Raw genomic sequence first — 19,673 nt, 5'->3', positions numbered from 1 at the left:
AAACCCTTTCATCTTCTACGCCCCAACCTAATCTTTAAATACCTAGCGAAATATAAGTAATTGAGAGATGCTTTTAGCAGCTGTGGGCTCAGTCATCCCTTTCATGTACATAGAAGCTGACTAGGACTAAGGGTTGCTTAACTTAAAACTGACAAAGTTTGATCGCTGTGCCTGGCAATGAATATTAAAAGCAATGACAAGATTGACATTATCTAGCTGCACTGTAGCTTCTATTTTTTTCTTTTTAAATGCTCCATTCCTCAGTTCTTACTGCAAGGATCTGAGTCAGGAAAATACAGCTCAGGCTGACATCTTCCAGAAGTGCCTGCTAAAGCCCAACTTTCAGGGTGCCAAACTTAAGACATTTAAAAGGGCTCAGCTTACAAAGCAACACGATTTCCTGAGAACAAACACAAATAAAAACACTCTTTGCGTGTCATATGCTGCACACACGTTCAAGGCTTCAAAGAGGCACTGCTTGATTTTTCTAGATGTAGGACAACGTTGCTAAACCACCTTCTTCACCTTTCACAGCCAGCTCTGCTCTCCAAGAAGTGTCTGCATAGTGGCAGTAAGGAACTGGAGCTCTCCCACATGCTCCAGGGACTGCGTTAACTACAGTTTCTGCTCCGAATGATGACAGATGTTTCCCTGAATGTGTAGAACTCATTTTTTCCCCTAAAGAAATGTCTTAAAAGCTGCTAAGGGGCTCTAACTGAATGAGTGGTGGTTAAACTAGGGCATAAGACAGAACAAGCAAGTTGCCAAAATGCTTTCCCTCTTTAAATAGGAGGGCAAGGCACCACTGCCTGCACAGACTTGCACCAAAGCCCAAATTGCTCTCACCATGAAATGTATACCTTATTTCTAGCTCCAGCTCTTTCAATCACTGCTTACAGTTGCTTCTTGGTGGGCTGGATTAAAAAGCACCTCCCTCAACTGAGAATGATGTCCTTGTACAGAAAACTACAGGCTAAGGTCAAGTCATATCCTACACAATTCCTTCTAACCCGAAAGTCATACTTCAGCTCTCATGTTAATCAGAGCCACCACGTGATCAGACGACAACTTGTGTTGTATTTTGTAGTGGAGGTGGGAGCTGTTTCCAAGTAACAGGGCTAAAACCTTGGGCTGCCCAAGGTCGCATAGGATATCTCTGCTGTGGAGCACGCTTAGGCATTTCTGCAGCTGCTGCCCTGAACTCCGCAGAGAGCATACAAAGCCTCTCAGGGGATCCCCTTGTATGTTAAACCTGGGCCAGCTGGTTTCTCTGCAGCTGCAGAACAAATCTAAGCAGAGCTCTCACGTGGGCTGACAGCCCCACCTATTCTGCAGCAAGGATGCAGGCGGCAGCAGCACTGCTTGCCTCTCCCCAGTCGAGATGTTCTCCCCCAGCTCCCCGGGTTTCGCCTCTCCACTGCTCCCACCCCACAGTGATTCATGAGCATTGCTGGCAGGCTGGTCCCACACTGCCACCAAGCCTCAGTGCTGTTCTGGACTTACCTCTTCAGGCTGCCTCATGGTACCAATTTAATCACTACAACTCCAGAGAGGCAGGGTCCCACTTCTTGCTACCTTTCCCCTCCCACCCCACCCTTCAAAGAAAAAAAGACATTGCTATCAGTCAACCAAGAACAGTGTTTTTGTCAGCAGATGTTCTCCTTGAGCATCTTGTCATCATAGTTTGTGCTCTTAAATCTTTCTTAAGTAACAAGATGCTTGCTGAAAGCTGATGGTCAAGCACTCACACAGCAATATCTAGCTCGGCCTGGCCAGTTTGCAAGTAGGATATTGTTGTATTGTACATGAAAAAAGGCAAGAAAACCCAGCACTGGACATAAACAAGCTGACTGTACATAATGGACATTGTTAGGTGTCTGAATAGGTCACTGACTCAAAGGAAAGTTCAGCTCCACAATGTAGGTCTTGAGCTCTGAATACCAAGCAGAAAGCATCCCTGTGCACTCATGCCCCATGCATTCGGCGCAGCTGGATCTTTTTGTATTTCTCACTGTCCATTTCCTCCTGAATTTCCCTAGTTTCCTTCCATTCGTATTATGGGCCTTTGTTCTTTCTCTGTTCTCTTCCTCCTACTATTCTGAAGTGTACAGACGGAGTCTAAGGGTGGGGAAGCAAGCAGAGTCACAGCACGTTAGAAAAACAACTTTCGCAGCTTAGTAAAAATAGGACAAACCAGCTCTAGCATTGTATAGAAGTAGTGACCCCTGTTGCAAGAGGTAGGACCCTGCCAAAAGGCAGCTACAAAGAATTTTGTATGTTAAGAAGTTAAAAATAGGGCCCTTCATGGAATTCATTTCATCCTAGTATTCGCTAGTTGTTCAAACCTTGCCCATGGAGCTTTCCCTCAGGACTCCCATCGTCCATCACAGTGGAATATTCTTCTTCCCATCAACAGGTCTCAAAGTATCACAGCAATCTGTGCAAGAGTAATCCCAACTTTAAACAAGGCTTAACTGAGACATCCTGAGCAACCAGTCTGAGGAACCCTACAGTCTTTCAGCATAGGAGGAAGATATTCACACATTGACAGCCTGGGTTTGGGTCTGACGCAGACGAGCTTCTCTATTGGACTCAGACAAGTCACAGATTACCCACTAATGAGACAAATATTCTAAGAGGCACTCAATGGGAAAAACAAACCCAGAAGCTGGAGTCACTGATGCATGGCTTCAGGCATTGTGCACTGGCATTGGAGAAGCCCAGTTGGGAGAAGGACAAGCTGAGAGAGGTACTCACCTCAAACATGGAGGGTTAGAAAACAGCACTAAAGACAGAGCCAGGGAAATGCTGAAAACGCCTACAGAAGGGGTTGTCTAGTTGACGTCAGCCTTGCTTTGCTACAGATTTCATGACTAGAAGTGCTCCCCACTGAGGGCCAAAACACCCTGTGATCTTGGGGGTGCTCTGGAACCAGGGTAGGTCCTGCCCTGACAGAGCAGTGCTAAGCACTCGCACCAGCGCAAACAAGCTTCATATCTTGCAAGTTTTCTACAGCCTTTCTTTCCAAATATTCAAAGACAGCCCACATGCATTACAACTAGCATCAGGACTTCTGCAGCACTTGAGACTACCAGAGCTGTCAGCTTTCAGCAATAATCACCTGTCAAAAATGCAGATCAGACTGGAGAAGAAATAAGGGTTAAAAGGAAAAAATATGAATAAGTACCTGGAGCTGTAGCCAAGGCAATCAAGAGACTGAATTCAGCTGCCTTGCTAAGTACCTTTTAACGCAACATGTTCCTTCTCCAGTGCAGGGGTCCTGGGGTGACTCCACAATAGTTTTGTGTCTGTGGCTTTAAATTTGCTAATAAATAGCCTATGCATTCACGCAGATGATAGAAGTGGGGGAGGGAGAAAAGAGAAAGATTTCAGATTACAACAAGAACAGCATTTTGTTACTTGCTTTAGACGGTGTGAGAGGCAGTTTCCAGGCTTTTGGACTCAGGAAGAATATTTTCTGTTCCATTCCCGATGTGCTTGGCTGCCTTCTGCCAAAACCTGTTTTAAATCCATTCATGAAACTAGGCCGAGTCTGCACAACTTCTTAACTCCCCGGTGGAAAAAGGGCACTTGAGTATATTTCCGGGAATGACAGACACCCACAGTTCCTACCATTGTCATGCGAAGCACTGCTCTCTGGCCACCTCCCTCCTCAAAACCCACTTTCTCCCTGGAATATCCCCCCAAGTTGTCACTGATTGCTTTATGAAGAACACAGGAACTTGATGAGATTCGCTTTTCTCTTTATAGCAGCACCTCACTACTGGCTAGTCCAGCATTGTTTCTGGTTTTGCATCCAGTTTCATACACATTAGTGAGATCACACTCAGGCACATGGATCGGGTCTTGACACCCACCTGCTCTGAGGTCACGAACTGATCTGCTCCAGGTAGTAAGGATGATGGGAACGATAAGGAAGGCTTTTTATTCCTCTCTTGCCGTGTGCCTGCTCTAAAGGGACCCACCCAGCACCAGGCCATGCCCCTTCTCTTCAAGAGAAGAGGCATACAGAAGAGCAGCGACGCATCCCTACAGCTCCACACAGTGTGGAGGAGCTAGGGAGATGCTCCTAGCAGGAACTAGGTTTGGCAGCTCCAGAACTGATCCTGCTTCCAGGAGCCAAAATGGTCCCCAGCAGAAAGCTGGTAGGTGGCTCTTTGTAGATCCGAGCACAACCTGGAGAAGTCCCATGGGGGAGAGAAAGACCTGGTCTACAGGACTGCAAGCAGCCCTGAATGTGTAAAGACACACCCATGTGCTGACATTCAGCTTATAAGCAAGGCCCATTTACTTCCATACAGCAACTCCCAGGACTTCAGTTTGCATGCAGTTGAAATCCTTTAAGGACAGGGGCCACTGTTGGTAGCGTCATGAGCTGTGCCTAGGACACAGCCTTTCTCCAGAGATCTGGAAAAGAGATGCCAAATGCTTCTTATAGAAAAAACAGAATTATTCTAGCATATGAAAAGAAAACTCTCTTTCCCAGAGCGTTAAGGCACTAGTAGGCTACATTCTTTAATAAACCAAGTTAAAGGACACAGCAACAGCTAATAAAATGGGCACCAGTTCCATTACAGCAGCAGTATTTTTTGGCAGAAGTGTTTTAAGGCTAACCTCCTGTTCCATGAACAGCAGCAGCCTAAATGGGAAGCATCGCTGAGTCGGCTTTTGCTTTGGGCTTCACAATGTGATCTATGTTTTCCAGCAGGCTATAATCTACCAGGGAAAGCTGAAGTGGGGGGAAGAGGGTGAACATAAGAGCTTTGAAGAAATGTGGAAAGAAATATATGAAATTCAAGCCTCTGTTTAATTAAAAAGCTGAAGAAAATGATATCGCAATGTCGCAGGTCTGAGTGAGCTGTGACTGCAAGGACCTCGGGCACTAGCAGTTGCATGTATGTGACTGCAGCAATGCTCTGTTGAGACATGAAATATTTTTTCTTGCAACTCTATGCAACAAATAATGTTATCCTAATAGACACCTTAATATACATGCACACAGAGCAGCTTTCAGAACAGGAGATACTGCAAGTCATCCATTGTCCAAAGGTCGTGTCTAATCCAGGACCTTGTCTCTAGCACTGCCCAAGAGCACGCATGTAGGGAAAGATAAAAGTTCAAGTATAAAATGATCCTTCCTTGGTGTACCCTCCCTGCCTTGGGAAATCAAGCTCATTTGGGAAAGATGAGGATCTTTAAGACTGAAGTTCCTTCACAATTTAAACCCCATCCACCTCTTCCCTGACATTGGCTCCAGCACTCAGCTGTTGCACAGCTGTTTTAGCATGCAATGCTGGCAGTCAGGCTAGTTCCAGCTAAGTGCACCAAAATAGCTCAGCAAAAGGTCCAACAAGCATAGATGTTAGAGGAATAGTGGGAACACAACAGCCAATGGCCACATCTTCTGGCTGACGCTGCAGTGGAGCCTCAGCCTGAAAGAGGTGTCATGCCCAGGACCAGTCTCCTACAGTATCTTTTGCAAGTAGCCAGGAAAAGCCTTTATGTTTAAATAAAGGACTTGGCAGAGAAAAATCACTTCCTCTCATTTACTCTCTGCACACTGAGTAAAACTTCAGTTGAATTAAGAGACTGGGTTGTTGCCCCCCACCCCCTGCCTCTCACTGTGGTTTGCTTTTTTACATGAAGGCAGTTATCCAAAAGTTTTATAAGCTTGCTTTTTCTTTACCAACTAAACATGCTAAGGCACTCAAACTCTACAGGGCAGTGGATGCAACTAGCGCCCACGCTAACTTATGACAACGTGCTCCCATGTCGCTACCTGGTACACCAGATGCTGAGACCCCTGTGGCACAGTACAAAAGGCAAGTCCACTCCTGCACAGCTTTACCTTGCCCAGATGAGTCCCAGTTGTGCTGTGATGTTCTCTGCTACCCTCACCAACAACTACCCCTATATTTTGAACATTTCTCCCACCAAGGGCTATACCCTACATTAGAACAGCCTGCAAAAGTTAAATAACCATAGTTTACTAGTTATGTTGTAGACTACACTTATTACAACCAATTAACATAAAAGCCAGCACTGAGATGCAGAAAATATCCTACAGTCAGCTCCCCATCTTCACAACAGGGGAGGAAGGGGCGGCTGCAATGCCCAGACAAAGCACCAGACCTCTGCACGCTGCTATGCAGCCAGCCCGCGTGCCTCGACAGGCACTACCCAGCAAATCCCATTTGGAGAGAGCTTATTAGACCAGGCACAGCAAGGCACAAAGCCAGCTTGGATTTGGAAGCAGCGCAGCTCAGTCTGCACAAAGCTGTGCCTTTGCTAGTAAGTCCTCCAAGAACTGGCAGGTATGCTCTGGACGGAGCCAGCTCAGGGGTCTGCGGGCCCCTCTTAACAGTTTATTCACAAGCCACATGATGGGTGCCTTGATGGGGAAGGGGCAACAGCACACACAGAAACCCAGTGTGTTCTGACTGCGTATTAACTCTGCATGTGGCTCGAAGTCCTAAAAGGATCAGAGAGATGAGAACAACACTGAAAGTTACTTTAAAATTTTCTCAGCCCTTATCATGCCTTCCGGATGACTGTTCAACTTGATAAGCTGATGAAGAACCACACAGCAAAGCTACTTGGTACTCTCTGAACTGAGGCTCTAGAGATGACGACGACCTACCACATCCAACTCGCCATGCCTCGAGCATTTCCAAGGAACAGGGTCTTCACCTCTTCCTCCACAGCAATCAATCCATAGGCGCCTGGGTTTCTGGGCAGCTGCCTTCTTTTCAGTTACATCACAAATCAAAGTAAATAAAAAAACTCTGTCAGGGGCCTCTTCCCAAGGCTCAGGCTGAATCTTTTCTTTCCCATTCTCAGCCCCACACATCCAGAGCCTGTGGACCCAAGGGGACCCTGGCCATTACTTCTCCATCTGAAGCATGTTATCACTTTGCAAAGCCCTTTCTTTTATTTTGCACAACAATGAATTCCCCACGGCATTCAGCATAATCTCTGAGCTAATGCTTCAAGGCTCCCAGATTGCCACAGCCACAACCTTGTTATACTGGTGTCAATATTTAAAACCAAAAGGCCCTCTTCCTCCAACATAATCTGCATTTCCAAGTTTATCACAAACAGTAAAAAATGCATGCACGTAGTCTTGGCTCAAGGTGCACATACAAAAACAGATTCACTCATGCATCGGCCAGACAGCTGACATCCATCCTGACATTTATCTCCATGTACGAGGAGGAAAGATGAATCGCTCACAGCTATATGGCCCTGGAGTTTGCCCTTGGTCAAGCTGGTAAATATCATAAATCAGCCACTGTGCATCCTCAAATACAGAAACGGGCACCTAGAGAGAGCTAGAGAGCAGGAGGGGCAGCAGCAGCCTCTTCTGAATTAAACAGGCATAAACACAACCATGTCCTTGTGACATCTAAATAAAACCCATGAGAGCAGAGCTCAAGCAGTTTGCTGTATTCTGGGAAGTTCTGGCATATTTGTAACTTTCAAACAATTTGTTCAACAATTAGCTGCCACAGTTAACTAACCTCAAAGAAAGGGGAGGATACTTCATTTATTGAGGTCTTCAACTCAAGATTAGCTAAAATCCTTAACCAGAAAGGCCAAACAAAGGCAACTGGTTTGGCACAGGGGTGGCCAGGGAGAAGCGTGCCATGCAGGACTTTAGGCCAGATGAACTTGTGAGTATTTCTGGCCTTCAGCTCTAGCAGCCAGGCAGAGGTTGTAACTGAAAGTAGTTCACTAAGGAGCTATTTTGCAGGTCTGCCACACTGGGCATGCCCAATTCAGACCGGGTTTTTGGAGGTTTTGTTATTCTATTAAAAACCTCTTTCCATGTACACTCAGACTTTTCACGTAAAAGCAGCAGCATTTAATCCAGCAGACACAAAGGCTACCTGGAAAGCAAGTACTATAAGAAAGGCAATCCAGAAGCTCGGGATCAGCCTCAGATCTGGGAAACCTCATCCGCCAGACTTTCCAGGTAACCTCAGGCAAGCCAGCCTGCTGATGCCTTCACTTCTCCATTTAACAGTCAGGATGAAGACGTTAACCACACCACAGCGATGAGGACTAGGTAAAGGGCATCTCCAGGGCAAACAGGACAGTTTGTCCCAGGCTTTTTTACCTATTCCAGTAATGGTTTCAGTACCTTCAGCACACATCACAAACCCACTTATTTTGGCTCAAATTGCCTAGAGAATGATGCTAAAGCCTAGAGTCCCTCCTGCAAAGCACAGCTCCTGGCAAAGAAAGGACACTGAGGGTTTGCATTTTTTCATTGCTACTCAAGAAAATAGCAGCAGCAAGAGGCCAGGTGGGCTCGTAAAGGCACCATGTTCCCAATGCAGCTGTACATACTGCCCAAAGCTGTTTCAGGCTGAAAAGTCTGCAATGGTTTAGTCTGCCAGTGTGGACAAATCTGGATGGCACTCAAAGTTGTCCTTTTATTTCAGGAACAGATCTCACTCCAAATAATCTTCTAGCATGACTTGGAACCCTGCACTTTTACTGGCTAAAAAGTATACCAGCTGATTGAGGTCCCCATCCCAACATAAGCAGGGTTTAGGATTCACCCCACTGAATCTCCAGCTACTGAACTCTTGGGGCTTCCAATGGGATGAGGGGCTCGGATCTTCTTCTGGAAGCCATATGTCCTACAGAGCAGGTAGTGGCAATAAATCTGCGTACTGTGAATGTTTTTTTCCTCCCGTGTACTATACCTAGCTGTAAACCATGAAGCCAATCCACCGACAACAAATGTACAGGCACCCTCAAAGGTTTCCTCGTCACCTTGAGAATGGGATTGCTGGAAAGCCGATCTTGCTTGCCTTGCCAGGTCTCTAGTTAAGGGTTGTGCCCCGTAGTAAAGTTACACCCAGCACACACTGGGGTTACATTAACTGGCAAATCAACACTACAATGCAACACAGGATGTGTGGAAGGGGGAAGAAAAGCATAGCAAATGGGAAAAGAGACAACTGCAGGGTTTGCTTTGGGAATCCTGGATGGAGCGTTACTTGGGAGTTTCCAGGACCATCCCAGGCTCCCTTGGTTTGTAAGTTTGATACAGAAAATGAAGACTTTATAACTGCAATGGCTGATAACCAGCCGCTCCCCTTCCCAGCCTGTCATATATCAAGCAAAGCAGAAGCTCTGGCACATAGATGAGCACATGTAGGGAATGTGCCAATTTCTGCCTGGGTTTTAAGCCCCAGGACACTGCACTCAAGGTCTTCCACAACCTGTGGCAGAGCCTGCATGGATTTATATTCTCAGTCCTGTCAATATGAACTCATTGCCTCCTAAAGAAAGAGCGTGGCCAGAAATCCTATGGCCAAAGACAACACTCAGGTGTCTGTGGTGCCAGTGCTGTCCCTCCCATGCTCCCCCAGACCCGACACTGAGTCCCATACTTGTTAAAGATGACTTCAGCAGCTAAGGACAATGCAGCACGAATACCTACTGACCCAGCACAACATGAACACAGCAGGTTGTGGAGCAGGAAGGTATCAAAGCTGACCAAAGGATCCCTGTGCCACGCAGAGACAGGAAAGCACTCCTTGTAATAGCAGTGCTACCTACTTCCCATCCAGCTCGCCTAGTGCTAAAGGAAGGAGGCAGAAGGCAGTTTTTTTTCCCAGGAGACATTTGTTTCTAACAAAGGAAGTTGAAGACATTCAGCTCTGCAGTGTTCCCTCAACAGTTATGACCAACAACCTATTACTAATATTCACCAACACACTTTTACTCCCAAAGGCTTTGGAGAACAGCCAGTATGAAAAACCCTACCCATTTGTCTGAGTGCAGATATTCTACCCCCATAAAAGATTCAAACCCTGCCCTGCAATCACAGCACTGACCAGGGGAAAGCTGCTAAGCATCTTGACTGTCCTGTAGGACTAGTAAGCTGATGCTGTATTACTCCTTCAAAGGTTTCTTAAGAGTCCTTGTTAAATGCAATGGCCATGAAACCATAAAGCGAGGAAGGAGATGGCTATCTTGTACAGTCTTCAGAGTCAGCCCAGAGCACACGACCTGTTTTGTACTGATGTGTTTGCAGAGGCCATGTAATTCTCTAGAAGTGGTTCTGTTTCCAAAACAAATGCTACACACTCTTCTTTAACTTGGGAAAGTAGGAAAAAAAAAATCCCCTCCCCAATGCAGAGAGCCAAACAGTGCTGGCGAGGCTCGCAAGTGCACGCGTGTAAGCGGGAAAGGAAACTGAGAGCCCTTCCAGCTTTCCAGAGGGTTATTGCAAACAGCAGGGAGGGAGAAGGGATTTTACACATTAGGAAAAATACCGTGATGGTGCTTGTCCTTAAAGTGAAAGCTGCACAACAAAAGGCCCTGGGCTGTATTGTCTGTTTAGCACTTCTCTAATGCAAAACGTGCATTATAGAGTGAGATGGAGACCCTGGCAGCAGGGTGTATGTCACAGGAACTGTTCCTGGCTGCAGCACAGGTCAGCATGCCAGGTGCTGCACAAACCACTGCTGAACCCCCTTCACGTTTTACTGGCCTAAGCAACTTTGCTGTGCATCATCCAAAGCCTACAGCAAAGCCAAGGACATCCCCATGTACCAGTCTCCAGAGAGTTAGAGATATTGCATGTACCAGCTGCTTCCTCAGCCGTCCTGCAACGGGAAATCTGCAGGTCACAGATGAAGAGGCAGGCATGCTGCATACCAGCCATAGCATACGGAAACAGCACAACCACGCTGGAAAATGACTCTTTCAGTGCTCTCCCAAAGAATGTTTAATAATATCATCTTTCACACACTTAGGCCTCTGCTGGTTTTTTGCAGACCTTCCCTGTGCAAGCCGTACTGGCAGGGACGCAGCTCCAGACAAGTCAGGAAGGTTAGCCTGCCTCTAGCAGTGGGGAAGGGGGGTAGGGGGAGATGAAGCCTTCGGCTGAATTCCCACTGGCTTTGCATTATGAAAGCCATGAGCTGCAATCAGCCAGCCTTTGCGGGTTTGCTTTAACCCCCTCCTTGCTGCCACATAAGCATCTCAACCGACCTCCTAACAGCATACTGGTGTATATCCATACATATACTGGTGACGCAGAGCATAAGCATACTCAACCACAAGGCGAAACAGGCAAGCACCTAAAGAACAGCCATTTGCTTTCTTTCAGTGAGTATTTTCCAAAAGGTGCAAGTTTCCTCTGCGCTTGCATTCATGGGTGCCATGACCTGGCCTGCTGCTCTCAAGCCTCCAGCTTAAAGGAAGAAAAAGAGTGCTACAATCCAACCCTGCACATGCCCAGGAGTTGTTACTTCAAGAAATGCCATCATTGCTCTCAAGCCAGGCAGTTGGGCGATGAACAGGCGTCTGTATTGTCCACTGGCTGCCTGGAGGCTTATAGCAACAGCACTGAAGTACGAGTTCCCGAAAGGGTATCAAAGCTGCTGCACAAGGTGGGATCAAACTCATATACCCATGATTGTTTGCTGATAATTGATAGTAGATGCTATGAGAAGAGAGGGCACAAAATGCAAAAATGCATCTTCCCCTGGGATTCCCAGAAAAAAAGAGCAGTCTCCAACAGAAACTTCAAATAAATCAGTTCCCTCCACTCCCTGCCTCAGTGGGTACAAGAGCATCTCGCACACCCAGAGGGATGTCTGCTGCCAACGCAACACCAGTTATCTGCCTCTGCAGAGGGTCCCTCGGTACAGCAACTGCCCCAAGGACTGCGGTAGCTCTGAAGAGCGCAACGGCAAGGGCTCCAAGACAAAGCCGACTGGGCTGTAACTCAACGCATTGGAAAGGCTTTGAAACTCCTTGGATAGGGAAATAAAGTACTCCATGGCTTGGCAGACCGGATTAGAGCACCCTGGAGAGCTTGAGACAGTCTGGAGCTTGTTTAAGGTGCCCTTTTAGCTCAGCCCATTCACCAGTTCACTCGAGGCTCAGGGTTTCAGGCAGGAAAAAGTAAGGGAAATGCAAGAACTGGGGGGCTTTGCCACCTCCACACCAGGACAGCAATAGCTGAAGCAAACCCCAGCCATGCCAATCATCCTCACTGCCAGGAATCGGCAGAGGAAATCCCCATGGCCAGGGCAGACACTTGCTCAGCCTCTCTCCGGCTTTTTCTGGAAACAAACAAAAGAGCAGTTGCAAAGACTGCTGCCAACTGAAGAGGTTGGAGCTCTGAAGAGAGACCACGTGCCCTTCGAGAGCTCAGAGTCACACCAACATCTCCTTTAAGACAGGAAGGGAGAAAGCCAGCATTTGAGTTGGTAACTAACCCTAATTGCTTGACTTCACATCTTGATATCAAGCCAGCCAGCCTGGGCATGCCTGTTTTCTCAGCCTAGTCCCGCATGAGGCTGACAACCTAGAGTGCAGATCAAAGTTTTGGCTTACAAATGTGCTGGAAAATATTGGTGTGCTGATTTTCCATGAATGAGGCCACCAGTATGTGATTTTCCATGAATGAAGCCACTAGTATGTGAAAAGCCTGGGGCAACAGGACTGCCTGAAAACAGGGAGCATCGCTCTGCTCTGACTGCCCCTCCAGCCTTACTTAGCTGGTTCATATTTTATGAAGAATGATTCAGCTGAACTTGTTCCTTGATGTGAGAAAAACAGAGGAACACGAGTGTGGGAAAGCAAGAGGATGTAACACAAGCATCTGGTATGGGGGAGACACTCAAGGGACATGGTGCAGCTCAGTTAATATGCAAGGAGGCACTATAAAAGCAAAATAAGACAGGAGTGGAAACAATCTTCTTGGTAGACACACCCCCAAGCCACAGCACAGCTGGGAACAGGAGCTCTTAGTATCCACCTCCAATCCCAGGCTTTAACCATAAAGCAAGGCTGCCCCTCTCACTCCAACCAGACCTAGTCTAACATGGGAAGATACAGGGGTTTCCCTCCACAACCTTGCAAGGGGTCTGGAATAAAAATACAGCTGGCTTCATTCCCCATTAGCAGTTAATTTCCTCAATCATTTTCACAGAGGGAGAAAGAGAAATGCTCATGATCTAAGAGATGAAAGCAAATGAAAATAAGCCTCATAAAACCTGTACTGCCCTAAGGGAAAACTGCCCCACAACTTTCATTGGGGAATTATCAAAGGCCCCAGACTGGTGGGGGGTTGTTTGTATTTTATAAGACAGATGCTTTAGAGAGTATAAGTCCTCAAATAGCTGAGATTCCATTCTGCTGAACCTCCAATGAGACTAGAAAAAGAAACAGCTGATCCCAGTTAGTCTGGCCCAGGGATCCAGCTTAGCCACATCAAGACAGAGGACTGAAGCAATGCACAGAGCCATACAGGCACCACTAGACTTCTTTCCAATAAGATGCCATTGCCTCAAGCAAAAGAAACCACATGCATGCGAGCATGGCCACAGGAAAGTGTAGAATGGAGCTAAAAAAAATCTCATTCATTTCTATTGCAAAATAGAGGCTGGGGTAGAAGGCATTGACTCATTTAGCTGAGAACAAGAAAGGATTGCTCCTGAGAGACTAGTTTAAAAGAAGGATGTTTAATGCACGTTTTGCTTTGAGTCTGGGAGAGTAGGTACGAAACCTCCCACACTCGGAGCTCTGTTTCTTATCGGAAAAGACTTAACATAAGCTCAAGAGCAAGAACTGTTCAGAGAGGGGGCAAAGACCCAAAATGGCAGAACTCTCCACAGTTAAGCTTCAGAGGTGACTGCAGGCCTGGATAAGCCTGTCTTGCAGGTAGCGGTCAGGTCCCCAGCACAGGATCTGATGGCAGTGCAGCCATGGCTCACAGCTTGGAAAGCCTGACTTACTTTGCTTCTCAGCTGGACTGCGAAGCCCATGCCGGTGCCCTTGCTGCTGCTGAACCTGCGCCAGCCAGAGGTCGACATCCTCACTGCTGTGGGCTCTGCAAGGGGTCTGATTTCGTGTGGCGCTGGAAGCCTCAGTCCATGCTGACTTCAAGAGGGGAGGCAGATGTTCAGAGGATAAGGTTATTTGGCATGCTTTACAAGTGTGCAGCAATCAGCATCTTATTTAGTATGGCTGATGGAAACCCTTCTCTTCAATACTGAACCAGCCATAATTTTTCCTAATGATAAACCTCCCCCCTTCCCCACACAAACACACACCTTTCCACACTCATCCCCATGGGGTACTTGATTTCAGTCGCCCTAGCAAATAAAACCAAGATACTCCAAAAAATCACCCAGCCTGGTTACCACGTTGATTCAAGGAGTGGATATGCATAAACCAGTAGACAGACACTAACATGAATAATTAAAACAAAACCAAAACCAACAAAGGATCTAAGACCTGAAGAGAAATTACTCACTTGGAACAGCTACCACCACATTTAATCTTTCACATCCAAAGTGTATGAATAGGAAATAAGTAAAACTAGCTCTAGGGCACATGAATATTGCCCCTGGCTGGTTCATCTTGCTGTGCACAGAAAAATATGTCATGTACTACTCACACCCAGACATTTGGCTATGGTGCAAGGGGCTGGATCTCTCCATCTGGGAGAACAGCACTCTCTGGAGCACAGTAAGGGAAGAGCAGGAGAAAGCTGAGAAGCCCTGAAATTCCTAGCAAGACCAGAGCTATTCAATTGCTTAAGTGACTACTGAAAAAACCCCCACCTCCAGATCCCCTACAGGTCTTGATTACTTGCTTTATTTGCATCCTTGTTCAGCCAATACTAGCAAAAAGTGCAAGACCTTTAGCTAAATAACCGCTTGCAGCTGACGCTGAGCTGAAATCCAACTGTAAATTCCTGCTTTCTGAAGAAAAAAATCCCAATCATGGAATTGCTGTGAAATGAAATTGGTCCCTGGAGGCATGCAAGTGCTGCAGCACTTGCTCTAGATCATCTGAGGTTTACTGTTTAAGCTGAGAGCCTGTGCCCATCTCAGTGTCCACTTAAGATGTCAAGTAACCAGTTTTTGTCGTGACAGCAAAGGGATCCAATTAGCTCCAGACAACTCATGCAGAAAGAGCATCTTTTGTAAGAAAGAGCTCTGGATGCAAAGGAGCTCCTACGGGTAATGAGGCTTGAGGGGAAAAGTAGCTTAGAAATTACAGTAACAGGTCAGGATGCTGCAAACACGCTCCAGGTTCTCCCACCATCCACATCCTCCCACAAAGACTGCTACCATTCCTCCTCTTGCACATTAAAGGTGGGAGAGAAGCCATGGACAGATGTCTTCCTGCTGGAGTCCCTCTACACCAACATTAGCATACAGCAGAGTAAATGACTTCTAAAAGCAAAGGCCTGAAGCTTTTCACACCATATAATGGTCAGTCCACATGAAGTGCTCTACTGTAGACTAGGGAAGGAAAGCATCCATGGTGAATGGGCTAGAGTTTATCTTGCTTACTTCGTTCAGAGCAATTATGTGTCTCTGGGTCAGAGCTTTCTTGCAGTGCCTCTTCCTGCCAGGTCTTGCACCGAGGTCCAAACTCTCGCAGACCAAACTCAGCCCCGGGGTCGACAAGCACTGCACCTCCTGAACTCCATGGGAATGGTGCCTGCTTGCTTCAAAGGCAAATTTTACCCTGTGTTTATACCAGCCTATAAGGCATGAAAAGGCCTAGGAGGTCACACATCTACCACTGTAATTTCAGGCAGGATCAAACAGAAAAGCAACAGCTGGGCTGAGTGAGCAAGTCCACATTTAATTACAAACGGTTTTGGTAATAAGCAAAGGCAAGAACAAAGCCAGTGAAAAACCTCCCTTTTTCTTCCTGGCTCCTGTTCAGGCTGTGTAGAAACATGTGCCTAGAGGAAAATCTCAAATGAGATCCACCAACTACATTTTTTTCATTTTCAGTACTGCTACAGCAGAACTGTTCCCTATGCAACGCCGCTGTGCTCTGACAAGCGTCAAGGACCTATGGGCAGATCACAGCCGCTCACACCGAAGGGATCCGGTCTGTGCAGGTATTTCCCAGCCTATAGCTCAACCCCCCTCCACTGTGTCTCAAGTCACACATGCACAAGTACACGCACACAGTCATTCTGCAGTAAGCTGCGTGGAGGATTTAATTTGCTTTAACATCCTCTGAATATGAAATAATGGTTGCAAAATAGGATTACTATACTAGTGCAGAGGATTATGGACCCAGCTCATGGGTCCCGCCTGGCCTGGGGAAGGGGCAGAAAGCAGCTCTCAGAGCAGCAGGGATGCCCACAGAGCTGACTGACCCCCTCCATCAGATCATGCATTTACAGCCAGGAGCTACTCTTGCTGCCCCCCAAAAGGCCCTGGAGCAGTGGTAAGGATAGGAAACGAGCCCTAAAACACACAGACAGGCAAGAAGGCTTAGCAGGGTGGGTGGAGGGCTTTTTTTGAATGCTGGGAGCCTTCCACCCATTGTTTTGTGACAGCAAATTAGAACGGATCAGTGGATCCACCTCATCACATCTTATACCTCTGACAGCATCAGTGAGAGCCTAACACAACCCAAGAGCACAACAGAAACATGTCTGGAACAGAGTATCAACCCCAAACCCCTCCAAACAAACTGCTGACAGACCACTGCCTAGCTGGGTGTCACAGGGGGACACAACGGGAATAATGGGAAGGCTGGGAAACCATCACATCCCTGGGAACCAAGGGCTTCTGACCTTTCTAGCAAAGCCTGCTGAGAGAACTGGGGGGGTTGTTTTGTACTCCTGGCTTTAATTACAGCCAAGTGTTTAAGTTATTCCTCTCCAACCACCCCCACATCCCTCACAAGCAAAAATCTAGTTTTTTATAGCACATCCGGTATGGATGTTAAACACATTCAGGAAATGCACTTTCAGCCCCAAACAGCCCTTCCCCTGGACCAGTTAGGCTGGAAGGGTTTGTAACGTGGAGATGTGGAACCGGATGTTTGGTTTTTGTGACCACTGCTTTCCTGGATTACTTCTGTCTGTTTAGAGAAGCGAAATTAAATAAATGCAGGGTAGGCTGGTTGCATCCAGAAATAATGCAAGCTGCTTGCAAGGTGAAGAAAGAAAAGCCAGATGGAGAGGCCACTCTTAGCTGCTCAAATCCCCTGCACACAGGGCAAGGCTCTTGTGTTTTTTTTTTTTTTGTTTTTGTTTTTTTTTTTTTTTTTCAAATAGCTGACAAAGCTCCTGGGGGCTGACAATGGCTCCCAGCACAGTGGGTATCCACAGACAGGTCTGTGATCCCGAATCACATGTTTTTCACTGCCTTCTAGTGATACTGACCTAGACTGCAGCTCTCCAGTAATGCACAAGGGAGAAATGCACCCTGTCCCCCAAAACTTCTATTTTAAGTAGCCAAAGGGCAGCAGCAAAGAACCATCAGGCAATGCCAAGCTCTGTTGGTCCCCAGGTGCTGCTCTGGCATGTCACTGAGGCTTGTGGCTCTTTGGTCCAGAGGAACAGGGCTTGGACAATAGCTTGGCTCCAAGTCTAAAACCTGACCTTTGTAATTTTCTTAACATAAGGGACTCGCCTCTGGCTCTAAGGAACACTGCAAGCCTGTTAGTAATTTTCTCACCTGAAAATACCCTGGCTGACTTCCCAGCTGGAAGCACCCTCCTAAGCCCAAAGGCAAGCATGTTTGCTGGCAGTCTGAAGGATCAGTCTTGGATACTATCCCAAGGCAGAAGACTCTCTGGAGCACTCTCAGTCCAGAGGGCACACTCTGGCCAGGCTGCCCCAGACAGTCTCCTGCTAAATCCTCAAGAGCACTGGGCTGTTCCACACATTGATCAAAATACCACTGCTATGCCTCTGCTGTAGCATCACTGCACAAAACCAGGATATTCTGCAGCAGGTTGCAAAAGGGAAGGCACACATGGCTGCACTGCATCAAGGTTTGCTGCTCTGAAAGAAGGCAAGACATGCAAGCCCAGGGTATTTTTCCCCTCCCTTCCCCACAGCCAGGCCACCTCATATTCTGGGCAAGCAACTCTCAGTAGGACATCACACATCAGCAAGGTGAATGATGACCTAATTAAGCTGCTTCCAAAATAACAACACTGGAGGAAAGTTAAAGGAGTCCTTGAACTCATTATTTCTTATATTGATTTTTATTCAATTTTTTCCATATTTGATGTGGATTCTTCACTTCAGATATCTGCACCATTAACTCAAACTGGGCTCTGGCTATTTCTCCTGAGCAATCAGAGCTCCAGCACAAGCAGCTGTGCACCTTGGTAATGACTAGGCTGTGCAGGCCCACTGGCCATCCACCTCCTCCCCTAGGCCAGTAAGATAGAGGAGGAAACACAGATCTCAGCAGAGCAGGAAGGTGAGCAGCCTGTGGGGCTTTCCCAGTGGGCTACCAAACCTGCCAGCACTCAGAGTAGCAGGACATTTGCTGGGGGAATTAGAAGGCAGGTTTGAAGACATAGGACCACCAGCAGTGTGCACAGCAAAGAACTGCCCTAGTTTCAGCTGCCACCTGAACCACCTCTTGTGGCTGCCCAGATTGAACAAAGAATGCCAGTCCAACTCAAGGCAAGTTTTTCCAGCACAAAACCTCATATACAACACTTAGGTTACAATTAATGAGTTCTGCAGGGACGAACCCTTGTGCAGCATGAACAGCAGCAACAAGACTGTGCTCATCTATGCATTCATTCATCTCAGGGAACAGCAGCTGTCAAGAGTCATACACACACATACTATGCTTTCACTACGCTGATCTAACTACAAGCTATGCAACACTTAGCTGGAAAAATGAGTGACAATCCAGCTGCAGCAACTGAGTAACAGCCTATCTCGGGGAAAGGCAGCCTTAACTCACACTGGAGAATTGCTCTTCAGGAGATGGGAAGGACAATGTATTTATTTCATGGGTGTTGCATCTATGTGACCAAATCATATGCAGCTTATGTCTTTCAAATATAAATGCAAATGACCGACTTAAAAATCATTGTTGGAACACTGAAGCATCTCCTCTATTCCTGAGAAGCGGGTGATCTCCCAAGCTCATCAAGAGAACCACACAGAGTGGCATGTCAGATGCACAGGGGACCTGACCTCTTTGTATCTTTGACAAGCATTATGATAATCTCAGAATTAGGTGTTAGAGCTTGAACAGAAAGTGACAAATCCACACCAAAATGATATTAGAGAACATCAAAGAGGCAAAAAGCATCTCTCATTCAAATGCTCCCCCAAAGTTTATAAGAAGCCACAGCCCAGCTTGTCATGGCTTTTTATGGTCCCGAGAAGCACCTTTCAAAAGGAACTGCAGGCAATCTCAGACATGTTCCTTGGCTACCTGCAGTTTCACCAGGCTGCTCAAGACATCCAAAACAATATTTCCTTACTAGGATGAATGATTTATGAGGATTGAGAAATTCAAGCCTGAACCTATGAAGTGAGTCACTGGGACTCATGGGTTGCTTCCCCCACTTCCCTCTCCCCGCAAATCATCACACCTTCCAGGCCTAGTCTTGCTCTCACTGAAGTCCTGCAGAAAACAAATGCCCATTAGCTTGAATACCACAAAGCCTGTATTATCAGCTTGAGTGCCATCTTTCTCACTAAGCGTCCCTACCCAGGCAGAGAAACCACATACTCACCCAGAGACTGTTGGGAGGGAAGCTGGAGCTGCCGACTGCCATTTCTCTTGCTGCTTCAGAAAGGATTTAGCTTCTTTTGAGGTTGAGTCCACTTCTTTAGTCACTCTGTTGGAGGAAAAGAGACAAACCAGAGC

The 19,673-nt window shown here is 46.9% G+C and overlaps 1 protein-coding gene across 2 annotated transcripts in view; it reads right to left on the bottom strand.

Annotated features, from left to right (window-relative positions):
* Positions 1 to 19,673, bottom strand: part of CFDP1 (craniofacial development protein 1) — a 67,092-nt gene that overhangs the window by 27,673 nt on the left and 19,746 nt on the right. For both annotated transcript variants that reach the window (XM_030025294.2, XM_030025295.2), the window contains exon 5: positions 19,540 to 19,644. In XM_030025294.2, coding sequence (XP_029881154.1) covers positions 19,540 to 19,644 — 105 coding nt within the window. The remainder of the gene's footprint in view (positions 1 to 19,539; positions 19,645 to 19,673) is intronic.

This window comes from Aquila chrysaetos, chromosome 9 (genome assembly GCF_900496995.4).
Source record: "Aquila chrysaetos chrysaetos chromosome 9, bAquChr1.4, whole genome shotgun sequence".
In the NCBI taxonomy this organism is placed as follows: Eukaryota; Metazoa; Chordata; class Aves; order Accipitriformes; family Accipitridae; genus Aquila; species Aquila chrysaetos.
This window is presented reverse-complemented; position numbering and strand designations above follow the sequence as displayed.